The sequence below is a fragment of the Festucalex cinctus genome, chromosome 7, assembly GCF_051991245.1.
Source record: "Festucalex cinctus isolate MCC-2025b chromosome 7, RoL_Fcin_1.0, whole genome shotgun sequence".
NCBI lineage: Eukaryota > Metazoa > Chordata > Actinopteri > Syngnathiformes > Syngnathidae > Festucalex > Festucalex cinctus.
In genome coordinates, this window is record NC_135417.1 from 7,067,501 (window position 1) to 7,085,844 (window position 18,344).

General features: G+C 39.0%; 1 protein-coding gene across 5 annotated transcripts in view; it reads right to left on the reverse strand.

The window, feature by feature from the left end:
- ca14 (carbonic anhydrase XIV) overlaps positions 1–14,060 on the reverse strand; it is a 14,254-nt gene extending 194 nt beyond the window's left edge. Inside the window, exons 1-14 of one of the 5 annotated variants that reach the window (XM_077528150.1) lie at positions 13,943–14,059; positions 12,744–13,034; positions 12,533–12,556; positions 8,623–8,802; positions 8,398–8,543; positions 7,011–7,106; positions 6,860–6,926; positions 6,523–6,680; positions 5,593–5,719; positions 4,628–4,651; positions 4,464–4,548; positions 4,338–4,379; positions 1,196–1,249; positions 1–484 (exon numbers count right to left, since the gene is read on the reverse strand). The exon at positions 1–484 is cut by the window's left edge and continues 194 nt beyond it. In XM_077528150.1, the coding sequence (XP_077384276.1) occupies positions 373–484; positions 1,196–1,249; positions 4,338–4,379; positions 4,464–4,548; positions 4,628–4,651; positions 5,593–5,719; positions 6,523–6,680; positions 6,860–6,926; positions 7,011–7,106; positions 8,398–8,543; positions 8,623–8,802; positions 12,533–12,556; positions 12,744–13,034; positions 13,943–13,970 (1,434 nt within the window). In that variant the 5' untranslated portion in view covers positions 13,971–14,059 and the 3' untranslated portion in view covers positions 1–372. The other 4 variants (XM_077528151.1, XM_077528152.1, XM_077528153.1 and 1 more) reach the window with 4 other exon arrangements.
- Positions 14,061–18,344: the final 4,284 nt, after the last annotated feature.

Below are 18,344 nucleotides of genomic sequence, written 5' to 3' on the forward strand. Positions count from 1 at the left end.
TGCTTCCGTGCTCAAATCCCTGAGCGAGCTCGTACAATAATAATACACGTCGGGGGGGGTATAAATGGAACACGTCAACATTTCATTCAGTGCGGTGCGTGCTTGTGCTTGAAGGCAGGATGGAGATGATGGGAAAACGAAAAAAAAAAAAACTGTACAAAAGTATTTACACGAACAATTCCCGCATTTCGTTTGTACAAGACGTTTTGAAAAAACAAGAGCCAGCAAAGTGACATATTTAAGTGCTTTGCGTGCAAACGTTTCATTCAGTGTTGGCGTTCGTGAACCCGGTCCGGTCCGTCTGTCCGCGTGATTTCCTTCCGTACAAAAATGGATTTTCCTTGCAGTCGTGGACGAGTTCCAACATGTTGTTCAGGGCTCGCTTTGCGCCGATGGTCGCTCCTTTGCTGCGTGACAAGTGGAGTTGAGGACCATCTCTTGTTGTTGTTGTTGTTTCTCTTTTGCCTTCTCGGGCTCCTTCATCCTGAAACGGGACGCAAGGAAGAGTCAGTCAGTCTCTTCGCCGCAGTTTGAGCGTTTGGCCAGCAGAGGGCCCTGTTGGTCAAAGAATACGAGATAGTCTGGATGGGAAGGGATGTCGCGACATGATTGATTAGTTATTAGTCAACAAATGAGGGCGGTTAGCGAGGGAAGAAGAAGAGGTTGCGATGCATCAAGCTGTCAGAAAGAAATTCATGAAATAAGAATTATTTGATGAAGAAAAAATTGACATGTAATGTTTTCTTTTATGGGCTTCGTCAGGAATGCCATCAAGAAATTTGAAAAACAAAAGAAAACCCCCAGAGGAACTGCGATTAAAAAAGAAAAAAAAAAAGAAAAAAAAGTTTCATTTTTAAACAATATTGAAATAAAAAACTAAGTCTTAATGTTCCATTAAAAAAACATTCCGTTCGTTTTGTTGAATATTTCCATCAAAAATTGATGTTTAAACATTGATTCGGCCCATATTGAATCGATACGATATTTGTGCACCATAATATCACGATATGTTGCCGAATCTATTTTTATTTTATTTTTTTTAGTCCAATCGTCATCCGATCAAGACTACCTGACCGAAAGCTTGACAGATTGATCGCTATCGGAGGGATTAGCCAAAGAAGAAGATGAGTCAATGTGAAAGCAGAGAGAAGTTTTTTTTTTTTTTCTCCTGTTGTCTAACAGGAGTCACGTCAACCTTTGCATGGGAGCTGGCCGGTTATTGGTCAGGACGTCCCAGCTCGAGGTCGAGCTGCCAACAACAACATCACAAGACACAATCAGACACAAAAAAACCCAAAAAGAAAACACATAAAACAAAAAAATCATTGACTGGATCATAAGAAAGTATGATTAGTCACAATTGATTGGATTAGATTGGAGTTGAAATTTTGCGGTGCAGGGAGATTTGCGACGTTATCGGAAGGATGGCAGCTCCCGAAAACTGGCGGGACATTTAATTCATTTGCTCCCAAAAACATTTAAATACGTTTTTTCTTTTTTATGTTTTAAGTGTCCCGAAGTGTACGTTTTTTATTATTATTATTGTTTTGTGTCCCAAAGACGTATTAATACGTTTAACTCATTTGCTCCTAAAACGTATAAATACGTGTTTGTTGTTTTTTTATGTTTTGTGTCCCAAAGACGTTTTTTTGTTGTTGTTGTTGTTGTTGTTTTTTTTGTTTTGTTTTATGACGTTATCGGAAATTTTTATAGCAATAGAACACAATATTCTGTGTTCTTGCAAAATCAAACAATATCCATTAAAACAGACGGGAGTGAACGGGATTGCGAAATGTGAAAACGGCTGGGAGCGAATGAGTTAGCAGGCATGGAAGTTTTCTCATCTTTTTACTTCTGAACGTCACCACAACGGATGTGAAATTTAGCAACAAGGTATGCTTAGGTGGAAGATTTTCCGTTTTCATTTTAGAATTCATCCTTGTTTGTTTTTTTTTTTGTCAGTAGTCACATGACCACTTAATCCAAATTGGTAGCCACACATGCTCACCTGGCTGTGGGTGGAACAACTGAGCAGCCAATTAGTTTTGCTCCCTTCAAATGTGTGCAAACTTGCCAAATTTCTTAACACCTGATTTTGATGTCAAGTACCTCAAATTCAATTTGCTCACTTGGAATCCTTTGTGGTGCTTTTTTTTTTTTTTTTTATATTGTGACTGTGTTTCGGGTTGGGTACTACAGTAGAGTTGTTGTCATCTATGTATTTGCCATGTCTTATTTTGTCACAAAGGCCTTTATTCTGTCATATAGAATCTTGGCTGGAGTTGCTAAATGTCACTTTTGTCAGTACGTCGAGTTTTTTTCATCAAGGTTACTTTGTAGTTTTTTTTTTTGTGTTCCGCATCCAGCCCTGCTCTCGCTCTTGAGTCGGCGCCAACCTCCCCACAATATTGTGATCATCATCATATTGTGAGGTTCATATCGTATCTTGATGTTTTGGATATTGTTACATCCTGATTTGTTACTTTGTATTTCAACTATATTTTTTTGGGGTCCAATTTGGCCACCTGACGTGACGATTTCCAGCCAGAAAGTTGAGACTTGTCCCTATATTTCTTGCAACTGAGGACGCGTTTGTATTTGAAGTGGAACGAACTCCCAACTCCGGCAAAAAGTGCAATCAGCTTTTCCAGCCGTTTTGGATTCCAAAGCTCGCAATCCGGTTGCTTCTTTTTCTTCAAAATGTCAATTAGGCGAGCCGATCGTGGGGTTTTTTGGTGTTATTGCGGCACAGCAAAGAGGATCGGATTTTCTCCAGCGCTAATCTCAGGCTCACTTTCTCTTGTTTTTCACTTTCATGCTGAAATCCCCAGCAAGCCGATTTACATATTGGCTGAATTGATTTCTTCAAGCTCGAGCGAGACAAAAGTATTTCACCGCCCGCTTTTTGGCACCGGCAGGCAGCTGTCAACAACTAGCTATCTATCTCTCTATTGCTAGCTAGCTAGCTATCTCTGCATCGCTAGCTAGCTAGATAGGTAGATAGCCGGCGGGCATGTGTCAACAACTAGCTTTCTATTTCTAGTGCTAGCTAGCTAGCTAACGAGCTCTCTATCGCTAGCTAGCTAGATAGATAGCTGGTGGGCAGGTGTCAACAACTAGCTATCTCTCTATCCATCCATCCATCCATCTTCTTGACTGCTTATTCATCACAAGGGTCGCGGGGGGTGCTGGAGCCTATCACAGCTGGCTCTGGGCAGTAGGCGGGGTACACCTTGGACTGGTTGCCAGCCAATTGCAGATCTATCTCTCGATTGCTAGCTAACTAGCTAGCTATCTCTATCGCTAGCGAGCTAGCGACCTCTGTATCGCTAGCTAGCTAGATCTCGCTAGCTAGCTAGCTAACTTGCTAGATAGCCGGCGGGCAGGTGTCAACAACAACGTCGTCGTCGACGGCGGTCGTCGCGAGGAGCTCGGGCGAAATGGAATGCAGCCGTCATTAGTGTGAGAGATTCCTCGTGCTTGCAGCTTGGACAGGTCGAAACGTCTCGCGACCCTCCTGCAAACCCCCAAGAAAACGCCAACACTAAAATAACATACGCATAAATCACCGATATGCAATCAATCACGCAGATGTTGTTGATTTCGTTTTCATCGACCGCATGAGGTCGAATCTCCCAAAATAGGCCAGATGGTCGCGGCCAAATTTTATGTCATTGTGTGGTTGGGATCTAAATTGTCAGCCGTATTTGCAGTTTCCCCAAGTACAGTGGTGCCTTGAGATACACGTTTTAGAAGTCATAAATTGTACTTTTAAGTTATGACATCGTTTAATAGGATGAAAAAGAATGTCGCCGATTTTGTCGCACTTCATCAATTGGATGTCTGCGCCTTCTGATTGTTGTATACAGAGGATAAAGAATCTATGACAGTGGTTTTTGTTATGTCAGTTGCCGAAAGGGTTAAAGCGATGCATTAGTGTTTAGTTGAGTGGCCTGGAAGGCTAAGTTATGTGGTTGTTTTTAAATACACAAAAGAATATTTAGAGTAAACTTCAGCTGGGAGTGGCAATAGACGTCTTCAAGCCACATTTTTGACAAATTCTTCAATATTTGCTAGCGTGTGTCTTATTGTGAAATTAATTCGATTGAGTTGACTTCCACAATAAAGTGCTCCTATCTCACGTTTGTTGCAAGTCAACAATGATGGGCTCATATCTCGACAAAACTCCCAAGTGGACTTGCTCGTATCTCAAGGCAGCGCTGCATATTGTCCAGTTGCACGGATCGTAGAAGAGCGCTGGAGAACGGCTCCGACCCAAAGAGAATGTTACAAACAAGAGCATTAATCGGCGCTTTAGTGTCCTCTGAGAGCGCCACCTGTTTACCGCGACCGTTTTGCGGCGGCGGACGGCGAGAAATCTGCCAAGAGACGGACGGACGGGGAGAGTTAAAACGGTCACGGCAGAATGACAGCAAAAATGTCGCCGGGGAAAGCGTTCTTACCGCACGGTCTTGACGATGAAGCGGACGACGACGGCCAGGCCGACGCAGCCGCACATGACGCCGATCACGATGGCGGTGACCTCACCTGTGCGCGACGACGACGAGGCGTGAAAACATCAGGCGGGGCAAAAAAAAAGCACGACGCCAAGTCACGCGGGACTCACCCGACGAGAGCTCCTTGCCCGACTCTGTAACAAAAGATGAGAATCAGGCGTTAGTGTTGAATGTGATGACAACGTGCGAAATTCTAACACGGACGGACGGATGAGGTTGCTGATGACTTCACACAAAAAGCTTTCTCTCGTGTTGTCTTTGTCTGCAACTCGGCCTCCCTCTTGCAACGGTGCCACTTTTCCTCTCGGGTTTTCTCAGTTGGGAAAACAATGAGGTCTGTGTTTGGCTTTTGCAAAAATCCCCCCCCATAATCGGCTCGCAAACAAACACGGCTCTTCTTGACGGCTTTTCCAACCTCTCACCCTTTTCATATTCATACATTTTTGTGGAATGCTAATTGTGCACTTTGGTCGACGTGGTGTGTTGTTATTGTTTATTCCCAGAAGAATACAGGAAAGTGATACACGTTGTCAAGTAAAAGAAGCCTCTTCTGCAAACACATCCTGATGAATTGGCTCCTTGTAGTTCTAACAGAACATGCAGCATTTACTCGTTTGCGACTTTTACGCAGAACCGGCCCCAAAAGTCACGATGCACTTTCTTTATTTTTGTTGTTTCAGGTATTAATAACTGACAAATGTAAGGCGGTCATCTTTTGAAAGCTTAAGGCCTTATGGTTTACACTCTAACTAACTCTCTAGCTATCTATCTATCTCTGGCTAGCTAGCTATCTCTCTATCGCTAGATAGCTAGCTAGCTATCTCTCCATCTCTAACTAGCTAGCAAGCTATCTTTCTAGCTCTAGCTAGCTAGCTAGCTATATCTCTAGCTAGCTAGCTATCTTTGCCATCTAGCTATCTATCGTTGCCAAAGTCATGCAAAAATGTACTGTATCCTATTGGGAAACTATTTGGCTGCACTCCTTTTTGGTCTTATCAGCAGATACTGGAAAATGAAGTGAAAAAAAAAAAGTTAAATGAGCAGCGCAATAGCAGCTAATGAGCGGATTTGTCACCTGCAGTGAAGGAGGCAAAGACGACCCTGTGGTTGAGCGGCTGCGTGGCGCGATAGTTGTCCTGCAGCAGCATGCGGTCTGGATCTTCGGCTTTGCTGGAGTACAGGATTGTCTCCATCTTCAGCAGCTGCAGGGTAACACAATCAACGGAACCCCCAACTCAAAACGTGAGTTGTTGTTTTTCTCGCTGTCCAGTAAAATGTGTGTTACATGTAACACTAAAATCTTATTTCGGTCTCGTTTGCATTTGGAACAAACATACTGTATACAATGCTGTTGGCTTGTGATTTCATATGTATTGAGTATTGTAGACATGAGCAGTGTTGGTCGTTGTTTTTGATATTTTGACGTCACAAACCCAAAAAATGCAATTGTGGATTTCAATATCTTAAACATGCAAAGAACATTATAACTCATTTGCTCCCAAAAATGTATAAAAACATTCTATTTTAATTATTGCCTTGGTCCCAAAAACGTATTTATACGTTTGTTTTTTATGCTAGAGCATACAGAAGGCTTTGATGCAGCCTCTGACCTGAAGAGGCCGCTTAAAGCAATGGTAGTTATTACAATAAATGATCAGCAGGTGGCAGCAGAGTATAAGAGATCAAAGTGTTGGGAGGATGCGAGGGGCCTACTTTGATATTTTGCACCTTTTTATTTTATTAACATTTTAAATGTAGTTAAGACATGATATGCAGTTGAATACAATCGAACATGAATTCCCACATTTGTTACACGTTTGAAAATGTAATACTTTTAGGTTATACAGTTGGCCAGTTAAAATAAAAAAATAAAAAAATAAATAAATAAATAAACATTTATAATCCCAAATTTGCATTCAGCGTCTGACGTGAAAAGTGAAAAGATCGGATTCGAAAGCGCCTGGAGAGAAATTGAGTCAGGAACGTGTACTGGCGTCAGCCCTACCTGAGCCTTTGAGATTTGAACCCTCTCGTGGAACACGGTCCAGATGACGCTCTGGTGGCACGGCGGCGTCGTCAGGGAGCCGTTGTAGCGATAGTATCGGCCCAGATCTTTGGGGAGCAGCGACTGCACGTCAAAGGCCGGGATCAGCACTTTCTGGTCTGTTGGTGGAACGGCAAAAAAATAAAAAATAAAAAATTAGCGACATCTCAACTCACAGTCACCTTTTTCTTTATCCTCTGCGTCGAACGATGATATTACTGCCGCACTGAGAGTCTGAGCGAGGAGCTGAGCCTCCACTTAACCACTTAAAGACAACGCGGCACCAAGTTGGACTTACTTGCGTGTCTGACGCGGCTCAGGTAGTTGATGATGTTGTCGAAGGGCGTGTTGGTCTCCTCGCCAATCTGCACAACATTCGCCCAAAATCAGAACATACGTCCAACGTGCATAAAAAATGTTGAGCGAGCAGCACAGCTGGGCCCGTTTACCACGATGAGAATTGCCAGCACGGCCAGGCCGTCCCGTCGCGTCATGGCGGCCGACGCGTTGGGGTAGAGCTCGGAGTTGTAGTGCACCACGTGCAGCTGCAGAGGGCGCAGGAAGACGGCAAAGGCTTGAAAAGAACACGCTTCGTTATTTTGTTATTTTTGGAAAAAGTCGCACATGTGAGCTCACCCCGTTTCTCGCTACCTTTTTACCTTTATCGTTTCTGCATTCGTCTTTGACGCAGTGCAACAGAACAATTTCTGTGATTTGAATTATTTTATTTTTTTTTTGTTTTTGTAGCGTAATCAGGGTTTTTCCTGGCTCACATTGAAGCACACTGACTATGATGGGTAACTACCGATACCAGGTATCGGTGTCAATACCAGTCTTATTTTAAAGGGATACTTGACTCATTGAGCCATTTTCAGCAGTAAAAAGTGAATATTTTGTCTATAATTAATGTGGTCACTTCATTATTTTACATCTACAATTAATACCTTTAAAAAGTTTTTTTTTTTTTACTTGCTGTCGACTGATGATGACATCACCTGTGCTGAAGAATTAGATAACGGCCAATCATGGCTCAGTTTACTGACCAAATTCAGAAAGCAGGTGAGCCATGATTGGTCGTTACCTATTTCCTCAGCACAGGTGATGTCATCTTTAGTCGACAGCAAGTGGGAAAATTTACTTTTTAAAGGTATTAAAGGAGATACTTGACTTATTGAACAATTTTCAGCAGTGAAAAGTTAATATTTTGTCCAGAATGAATTTGATACCTTCATTATTTTTTATGTACAATTAATACCTTTTAAAAGTCATTTTTCTACTTGCTGTCGACTGATGATGACATCACCAGTGCTGAGGAAGTCGGTAACGGCCAATCATAGCTCAGTTTACTGACCAAACCCAGAAAACAGGTAAGCCATGATTGGCCGTTACTTCCAAAACTACTGTATAAAAACAGCCTGTTCGGTACATTAAAATATAAAACTAAAAGGGGAAAAAAAAAGAAAGCATTTTCTTCTTTGGTTGTTGCTTCAGGTCTTTCCGGTGCAATATAGCGCCTCCATAATGGCAAAACACTGCAACTGCAGCTAAAATGCATTCCTGCCCGATATTAGTGGCTCAGGTTGGAGGCGGCGAGCAAATTAGGTGGAGGTGGCCGCCTCGGAATTTTGTACACAGGAAAAACCCTGGAGTTTGTACGTTTTTGTTGTTGTTGTTGTTGTTGTTTTGTTTTTTTGTTGTTGTTGTTGTTTTTGTTTGTTTGTTGTTGTTGTTGTTGTTGTTGTTGTTGTTGTTGTTCTTGTTCTTGTTATTGCTGTTGTTGTTGTTGTTGTTGTTCTTGCTCCCCGTTTATTTTGAGTGCAATTGAAAATTTGGTACCTCTGCCTCTGCGCTCCGGCCATTGACGGTGTGTTCGCTGCCGCCGGAACTGGGGCCGCCGCTGCCCCAGTGAAGGTGCATCTGCACGGCCGAGAAAAGCCACGGAAGCCCGGCCAGGCTCATCCAATCCGGCAGCTCGATCACAGCTGGGGGGGGGCGGGGTCGAACATTTCACCGCACTTTACTCGAAGAATATCTCCCAAAGGAAAGCGTTGCCATGGTTACCTGTGTGTCCGTTATTGGAGAGGGCGAAGGGTCTGTTGTCGTGCTGACCGTAGCCCAGCGGGGTGAGCGGGGTCAACGCGGGGTCGTATTTGGTTTGCGCGGTCACCACGTCGACGGGAGACTGGGACGAACCGCCGCACTCGGGGAAATGCTCCGGCCACTCCGATTGGCCCACCATGCCTTTGGAACATAACGCGAAATGCATAAGTTGGAAATCAAATTTAATTGATTTTTATAAATTAGGCTTTGATCTGATTTGTACACTGATCATTTTATATTTGTACTGTACGCAAGCATATTGCATTCACTTGAAAAAAAATTATCTCCTGTTTTTCTGACTAATCTTTGCTATTTTGAGTTTTTTTTTTTTCTGTTTTTCAGATTTTTTTTTTTCTGATTTACTGAATAATTTTTTTCTGCCATAAAATAAATATTCCGAAAAACAGTGGGAAAAAAAACAATAAAACAGAAAATATGACTCAGAAAAACAGAGAAAAAAAAATATTCAGAAAAACAGGGGAAATTTTATTTATTTTTTTAAACAGAAAAAAATTACTCAAAACAGCAAAAAAAATATTCAATAAAACAGAAAAAAATACTCAAAAAAAAAAAAAAAAAGCTCCGCACAAAAATTTGTCAGAAAAGGTTTTTTCCCAAGTGAATGCAATAAAAAACTGAAACTAATACTGAAACTAACTTAAATAACTGAAACTAAGGACGTTTGAAAGTATGTCACACGGAAGTGACGTCATCTCGCAGAAGCCAATAGAAAAGCACCTTCAGATGACGTCGCTCCCATGATGTTTTTTTTTTTTAAATATTGCGCACAAGTCATACTCATTTTGTTAAAAAAACAAAATAAAGGGTTCAAATCTCTCGTCAACTCTCGCATGCGCCCCTTAAATGACGTACACAAGAGCAACCATGTTGTAGTGGTAATCATTTGTTTATTATTTATTTTGCCAGTTTTTGGTCCTGCACCCCAAGTGGAAATCAGCTTGAATAGAAACCAGTCTGTGTCTGGTACTGGAAACCGGTACTGGTACTGCTCATGTCCGTCCAGGGGCACGCATGTGTTTCTCCCTGAACCAATCGGTGGGCGCCCGCATGCCCCATTCATGCCCACTGCGCCTTTTGTCCGCAGCATAGGCACGGCCAGTGTGGCACAATAACGTGTGTGTCGATTGTGCGCCGCAACACAATACGCCACACAATCGGCTCTGCTTCGGCCCGTCCCGGCTCGCTCGCTCTCTCTCTCTCTCTTGCTCGCTCGCTGTGGCCTGCCACTGTGACATCCTCGTGCACTTGCCTCCCTTCACTTGCCTATTTTGCCCCGCACCCTTCCTCCTCCTCCTCTTCCTCCTCCTCCTCCTCCTCCTCGCAGCCCTCCCATCATCTCTGTGTGAGCGCCGTGCTCACGCCAGCTTGGCCAACTGTAAGTAATGCGCACGGCGGAGAGGCAAGGCGAGGGGAAATGGAGGGAGGAAAAGGCCCAGATCATCTCACGTGCACAAAAGAAAAAAAAAGAAAAATGTTTTCGATTGTCACTCGATGGAAGATCTGCCATCTTCTAACATCACAACTTTGGGGGAAAAAAAAAAAAAAAGTGTCAGTGGTGTTGGTGTTGGTCATGCACGGGTGAGCAACATGCGGCCCGTGGGCTGGTTATGGCCCATGTGAGCGTTCAACAACAGTAAAAGTAAAAGTAAAAAGTAAAAGTAAGTAAAAATGTCAGAGGAACTGAAAAAAAAAAAAAAAACGCGACACACCAAGGTGATTTTAGTGAATTAAAACTAACGAAAAAACTCAAACTAAAATTCAAAAAATTTCGTTGACTAAATAAAATTAACGGCAAAAGCTTTTTAAAAAACGAAAACTGACTGAAACTACATTTTATGTTTACAAAACTAACAAACTGTAACAAATATTATAATAATAATAATAATAATAAAAATATCATAATAATAATAAAATGTATTTCTTAATCTAATTTATGTACTATATAGACATACCCATAATATTTAACATTCTTACTATTTTATTTTATTTTTTTAAATTCAACGTACAAACAAATTCAACTTACAAACAACCTCTCAGACTACCTGTATATATTTTTAAAAAGTATGGTAATTGAAATAAAACCACAACATTGTTTTTTGTTTGTACATAACTGCAGTGACTTAAAAAAAAAAAAAAAAAAGGATTTCTAGTTATTTTATTTTAATGTCTATTTTATTCATTATTTATTTATGTATTTATTTATTAGTCTATTTATTTGTATTTATTTTCTATTCTATTTGTCTATTTTAATGTTTATTTTAATGTTTAATGGTTATATAGTTATATTTATATTTATTATATATATTAGGTTATATTGTATACTTAATGGCTATAATTGTATCAAGAATGTCATTTGTTTTAGTCTTCTGTAATTAATTTAATGCATGAGCCTTTGGGAATGATTTTAAACGCGATTTGAGGTCGATTTATTTTGATATTAACCGAAATAAGGACGATTGAAAGTGTGCCACACAAAAGTGATGTCATTTAGCAGCAGCCAATAGAAAAGCACCTTCAGATGACGTCGCTACCAGGCTGTTTCTTTAAATATTGCGCACAAGTCATACACATTTTTTTAACGAAAACTAAAATACTGAAACTAATTAAAACTAAGTATTTATTTAATAACTGAGAAAAAGTAACATAACTACCCCTGAAAACTAATTAAAACTAACTCCATTTAAAAAACAAAACTCAAAACAAACTGAAATGAAAATTCCAAAACTATAATAACCCTGCAACACACAAATGCAAATCATACTCTCATCATTTTCAGAAGTTAGCAATGACAGATAATGTACAGTATAAGAAAGTCCCCTCTATCCCAGGATAGCATTTTTCCTTTCAACTGCATTAAATAATAGCCACAATTAGGAGCGATTCGGCAACATATCGCAATATTACAGTGCGCAGTTCTCGAATCGATTCAATCAGTGGCCGAATCGATTTTTAAACATCCATTTTTGATGGAAAAATATTCAAGAAATGTCTGAAAGGGATACTTGACTCATTGAGCCATTTTCAGCAGTAAAAAGTGAATATTTTATCTATAATTAATGTGGTAACTTCATTATTTTTCATGTACAATTATGACCTTTTAAAAGGTAATTTTTCTGCTTGCTGTTGACTGATGATGACATCACCTGTAACGACCAATCATGGCTCAGTTTACTGATCAAACCCAGAAAACAAGATGAGCCATGATTGGTTGTTACAGGTGATGTCATCATCAGTCAACAGCAAGTGGAAAAATGACTTTTTAAAGGTATAAATTGTACGTGAAAAATTATGACGTTATCAAATTAATTCTGGACAACATATGAACTTTTCGCTGCTGAAAAATTGTTCAATGAGTCAAGTGTTATATTGAAGAATGTTATATTAATGGAACATTATTTTATTTTGAAACAGATTACAACCGGTTTGTTAAATACACTGGCTCACACTTATGAATGAAGTTTGAGATATATAATATATTTTTGATACAAATCTTACAGTGTAAAAGTTTACTGATTAGTATTTTTCGAAATTTGAGTAAAATAAAAAATCGCAACAATTGATTTATAAATTCGTATTGGTGATTAATCGGAATCGAATCGTGAGGCGAATCAAATCGTCGGGTACGAGCCACTATATATTTTTCTCATTGATACTTATACCTGCTTTAAAAAAAAAAAAAAACAAGCAAAAAAAAAAAAAAAACACTTCAGAATTCCCAAGGTGCTTAAAAAAAAGAAATTAAGAAGAAAAGAAGAAGAAAAGAACACCTTGAGTTACACATCCTATATGGCATATTATATATATATATATATTTTAATCGTCTCAAATGAAGAAAAGTTTCTTAACTTACCAGTGTAGGTCCAACTTGTGTCGTCTGGAAAACAAAAACAAAACAACTTTCAACTTGTATTCACAAGTCAAAACGAGTGCAACCTGCCGACTACTGTACTGTACTGTACTTCTCTCGCTCTCAGCAACACGTTTATAAATGCAAAAAAAAAAAAAAAAAAAAAAGCCCTGACCTCAGCCGTCGTCGATTATTATGCAAATGAAATTCTTACCGGCAGCTGTCGAATGGAGGCCGGCGAGCAAAAGCAGCACAAAAGGCGCCAGCGACTCGTCCATGTTCGCATGCAAATCCGCGGGCCGGAGTGGACGGACGGACGGATGGACGGACGGATGAGGAGTGAAGAGGGAGAGAAGCGAGAAGGGGGACACAAAAGGGACACGGAGTGAGAGAGAGAAACGCAGAGCGAGCGGGCGAAAGGGGGGAGAGTGCGTGGCGGGTACGGCGAAGCCCACCTGCCCGCCCCGTGGCAGGGAACGATTTTTTTTGTCTCCTTGGACAGGTGCTGAAGTGACGGACGGAGGCCAAAAAAGGAGCAAAGGCATGAGCAAAAAACGGCCCATCACAATTCATGAACAGAAAGTACTCAAAGTGCAATTGCACATCCACTGCAGTAGGTGGCAGTGGTGCGCTTGTTTATTTTTTAGGAGGAGGAAATATATCCTGTATACATCTTCTTAATTAATTAATTAATTAATTAATTTCATTTCTCAAACACACATCTAAAAAAGAAAAGAAAAAATATGTCTACTCCAAGATAAAAAAAAATCATATATATATATATATATATATATATATATATATAAAATAAAAAATATCTGTTCAAATATATTTAAAAAATCATATAAAACATAAAAATATAACCTATACACATACTATTAATTAATTTAGTTTCTCAAACACATATAAAAAAGAAAAGAAAAAATATATATTTACTCAAAGATATAAAAAAAATCACATAAAACATAAAAATGGAACCTATGCACATCTTAATTAATTAATTTTATTTCTCAAAAACACACACACACACAGGAGCAGGAAGAAGTTTACACTTTTTTTTAAACTCCTATATAACTCTATGTTCAACATTTTTTATTTTTAAACAATAAATGTCAGACAGAAGCCATTGTGCTTGACACTCAGTGAATAACACAGATTCTAATATTTTTGCTTCGCTGTTTATGTTTGTCCAACTCTTTAAGGCCGTTAATTATCTCCTTGCATAAACTCACGCACGCACGCGCGCGCGCGTGTGTGATTGCTTGTGATCTGGCAGGGATATGTTTACTAAATTTGTCAACTGTTCCGTAAATAAGGCAAATGCCAGCCACTTCGCCGAGTGGCCATTGTCGCTCTTCGCCACTAGGGGGAGCCCTCGTCACGTCACACCACACTTTGATCTCGTGGACTTACAAAATGTCTCCCCAGCGAGTCGTTTCATCCTCCCAACTGCTTGTAAATGTGTCCTAAATTGTCACGTAGCGTCTATTGTAAACATGTATTTTTAGTTCTTAAAAAAAAAAAAAAAAAAAAAAAAAAAAAAAACAAGAATAGAACTGGATGATTCCCCCAAAAAGACAAGCGTCTGTTTCACATGGATGAAATCATTCATGTGGTCACGTGTGATGTCGTCACGCACCCCTTTTGGCAGTCGGGTGCGCGTGCGTGCGCGTGCTCGTACGAGGGGGGCGACCTGCCCGCTGAAACGTGCAGGGGGCGTCACAGAAAAAAATTACGCAACAGTCACCACCGCCCATTGGCCGCTGCGCTGTCCTTCTGTGGGCGTGGAAAAGGCGGCTCGGCACGCTATTGGCCAACTCTTCTTGAGTGGGTGGGGCCGGCTGATTTCATTCATAAAATCCGCGGAGGCAGCTTCCTCGCCGACATGTGAAATCTGCATTTAGAGGAAAAGAGGAAAAAGGAAGGTTTCGAATGTAGTTCTGGCTTATCAGCATACACGTTTATATTTTACATACTTAATGGTGGCGATATTTGTCATTAGGTGAGTTTTGTTTGGTTATGAAAGTGTCGCTCTGCTCACAATCAGTCATGCAGAGGTGGCTGCGTGTTTTTGTTTGTTTTTTTTGTTTAATTCTAAAAATCTCGTGCGTTACTTTACGTGCAGAAATTTATAATTGAGCTTTTTAACCTTAAACCAATGCTTCTTGCTCGGACTTTTTGCTCCAAGTACCAGCTCAAAAAAATAATTTGGAGTACTTCGTACTAGTCTTTATTTAAAAAAAATAAAATAATAATAATTAAAAAAAAGCCTTTTCTTTTTTTTTCTTTTCTTTTTGCTCCCAAAAGTATATTAAATTACATAGATAATATTATGCAGTTTAAACATTAACACTGTTCTTAAATATAGAAGAAAAAAAAAAAAATTAAGTGCACTTAATATTAGGCATAGACCGATTATCAGCGCCGATATTCAGCAGGTCTATTGACTAAGATTAAAAAAAAAAAATCCAATATTTTACTCTAAAACTCAAAAAGTTGCTCCATAAACATTCTTTAAAATTCCCCCCAAAAAATTACGAGCTGGAGTTTTTGTTGTTGTTTTTTTTTCAAATTTTGATGCCAATATTTTCCCTTTTAGTGAAAATTAATATCGGCTCCAAATATCGGTTTTCGGCGTCCTCGTACAACTAATCTGATTTTTTTTTTTTTTTTTTTTTTATAATGAAAGGTAATAATCAACAAATTTTCATCGTCCACTTTACATGGCAGATCTGACATTTTTGTGACCTCATCATGCAGGCACACCTTTGTTCATCTTTCATTTCCTCTTGTGGACATTCTGGAAAAAAAAAACAAAGTGCTGTCAGGGGGATGTTTGTAAGAATTTTCAAATATGTTGCAACTGACCCCACCCCTGTCAGCCATTGTTTGTCTACCTGTATTTACATAGTGCTTTGCAATTAACAAGGGGAGGAAAAGGCGTCATATTTTACTTGAGAAACTACAATTGATTCAAATAGAAGTTGCATGATTTTTATCTGTAAGTACAAAACAAAATTCTATCAAAATTATTTTACCCTTCTGGATGGATGGATGGACACTGTAACAGTATGCGCAATTTGAAAAATTCAACATTTGATTTTGTAATTCTTTCATGGACCACAAGGGGGAGTCCTCATAGCACACTTTAAGAATCACTACCTTAAATGTTGTGGATAAGAGATGGAAGAACATCAGTTTGAGTGTTGAACGAGGACAAATTTAAAACCACTTTGCTTGTTTTGATATTCGATACATTGAGTATGAATCAGCATGATTTATGCTGTTTTAAATGTATTAAACACAAACAAGAGAACTTCAGACATTTTACAACTTGCCTTAAATACATGTAGAAATTATATGCTTATGATGTTTCGTACAGGAGGAAACTTGGATATTTTTTTAATTCAAGAATTATAACTGTAATTCAACACAAGATGCCTCCGCCAAATGTAATATTGTTAAAAAATAGTGAGCCACAACGGCACAAACCCCCGACCCCGCCTCCAACCTTATACTAACTGCCTACAAGCTGTATATATATCTCATCTGTACGTTTACCGTATAGTTTATACAGTAGTCTGCACGTGAGGTAGGAGGAGCAAGATGGCCGCCCTGTGACTTCGACGGCATGTATGGGCTATCGGCCATCCAGTCATATATACAGGTCAGTGGTTAAGGCGTTCTCGACCTAAGGCGTTTCGACTTTACAATGGTTACACACGGTCCGCCATTTTGGCTCCTCATCCGCCATTTATCTGCAGTGTACTTTTTTTCCCCTCATCTGCTATTTAGCCCTTTTTGCTAGTGCTAGCGCTTGTGCACTTATGGGTGTAATAATAATAATAATAATAATAATAATAATAATAATATATGTTGCAGGTGCGACGTGAAACGCAACCGCAGCCCACGCGCGCGCTTTCGTCCGGTCTCTTTACGCCCCTGCGTCCGTCTCGCATTTCTCTCGTCTCGCTCTCGCGCAGGCTCGTGCGTTTTTCTTCACTTTGAGCAGGACCATAAATGTTTTGTTTTTTTTATTTTAATACCAAGACAACTCTCCATCAATATTGCGACATGGACATTAATTAATTAATTAATTCTCATATTTTTGGCTGTAAACGTCAACACAACAAGGTTATTTTAGTGAACTAAAACTAATGAAAAAAAACTAAAATTCAAAAAATTTCGTAAGCAAAATAAAATAAAAACGAAAATGCTTTTTTTTTTAAATGAATCAACTGCCTCTTCTATATATTTATAAATATTTTTTCTGTCATAAAAAAAATATTCCCCCAAAAAAAATTCTCAGAAAAAAAAATTCAATAAAGCAGAAAAAAATACGAAGAACAGAAAAACAATTATTCAGAAAAACATGGGGAAAAAAATATTTTTTTAAAAAACAGAAAAAAAATGTCTGGTAATTAATTTAATGCATGAGCCTTTAGGGATTTTAAATGTTATTTTAAGTCAATTTATTTTGATATTAACCGGAATAAGGACATTTGAAGGTGTGTCACAGAGAAGTGACGTCATCTCGCAGCAGCCAATAGAAAAGTACCAAAAGATGACATCACACCCATGCTGTTTTTTTTAAATATTGCGCACAATTAATACCCAATTCTTAAAAAAAAAAAAACTAACACTGAAACTAATAAAACTCAACTAAAACAAAACATTTATTCTTAACTAAAACTAATAAAAACTAACAGAACCACCATGAAAGGTAATTAAAAGCAACTAAATAAAAAAAAAAAAAAACAACCTCTAAACGAAATCAAAACTAACTGTAATGAAAAATTCCAAATCTATAATAATAATAACAGTGCACCACAAAAAAATGAAATTGCTTTCAGGTCAGCTGACTGACTTTGCCTATTTTCTCTCTGCACTGTGAAGCGCCGTCCGATAACAACATTCAAGAATTCCGCATATAAATACATTCAAATGTACCCGTAAGTACATTCGAACGGATTTCGAAGTAGGGGCGGGAACCTCACGATACGATACGATATGTGATACAAGGCGCACGATAAGGATTATCTCATGATATGACGATACCGTGATTATCAATCAAGCATTAAAAAAAGGTGAACGGTGCAAAAGTTGGTCAATATTGGCCGACGATAACCTTGTGCCGATATTCTGTTTGTCTTAACAGCATTTGTTAAAAAAAAAAAATGCAAAACACACACAGAAGAGTTAATCCTTTAATGCTGGCTGGAATTCACAAACGAATGTGGTACAGAAAAAAAAAAAAACAATCTCCAAATGGTTGAACAACAGCTTGGCCAACCATTTTTTTGGGGGGAAAAAAATGTCATGAAAAGAAAAAGAGAAAATAGTTTTCAGAAGGCGAAAAATGCGTGATGGTCAAATCCCAAAAGTACTTCATGGACTCGTGATGGGCGGATTGCAAAACAGCTCGCGAAAAAATATGTCCGACATGGTTTTCTTTTGATTTGATATTTATGGATTTTCATACAAACCACTGCAACCAGCCATTCAAATTTTGCTCCTGCGCTTTTCGCTGACGCGTATCAAAATTTGTCGGAGTGAAATTCCATCGTTAACGTGAAATATGTCACTTGTCTTTTGTTTGGGAAAAAATATTTGAATCATGTCGTGTGGGAAAGCTAATGGTGCATGTCATGTATTTGTACATATTCGGAAGAAGATACAAGTGAAATTTTGTGTCTTAAGTTGCTGCGAAAGTCACTTTGCTGCCACAATTAATTGATTAATCGACAAGCAATCGATTATAAAATATAATCGACAATGTTTTAATTTTTGTCTTTGGTAATTAATTGAATGCATG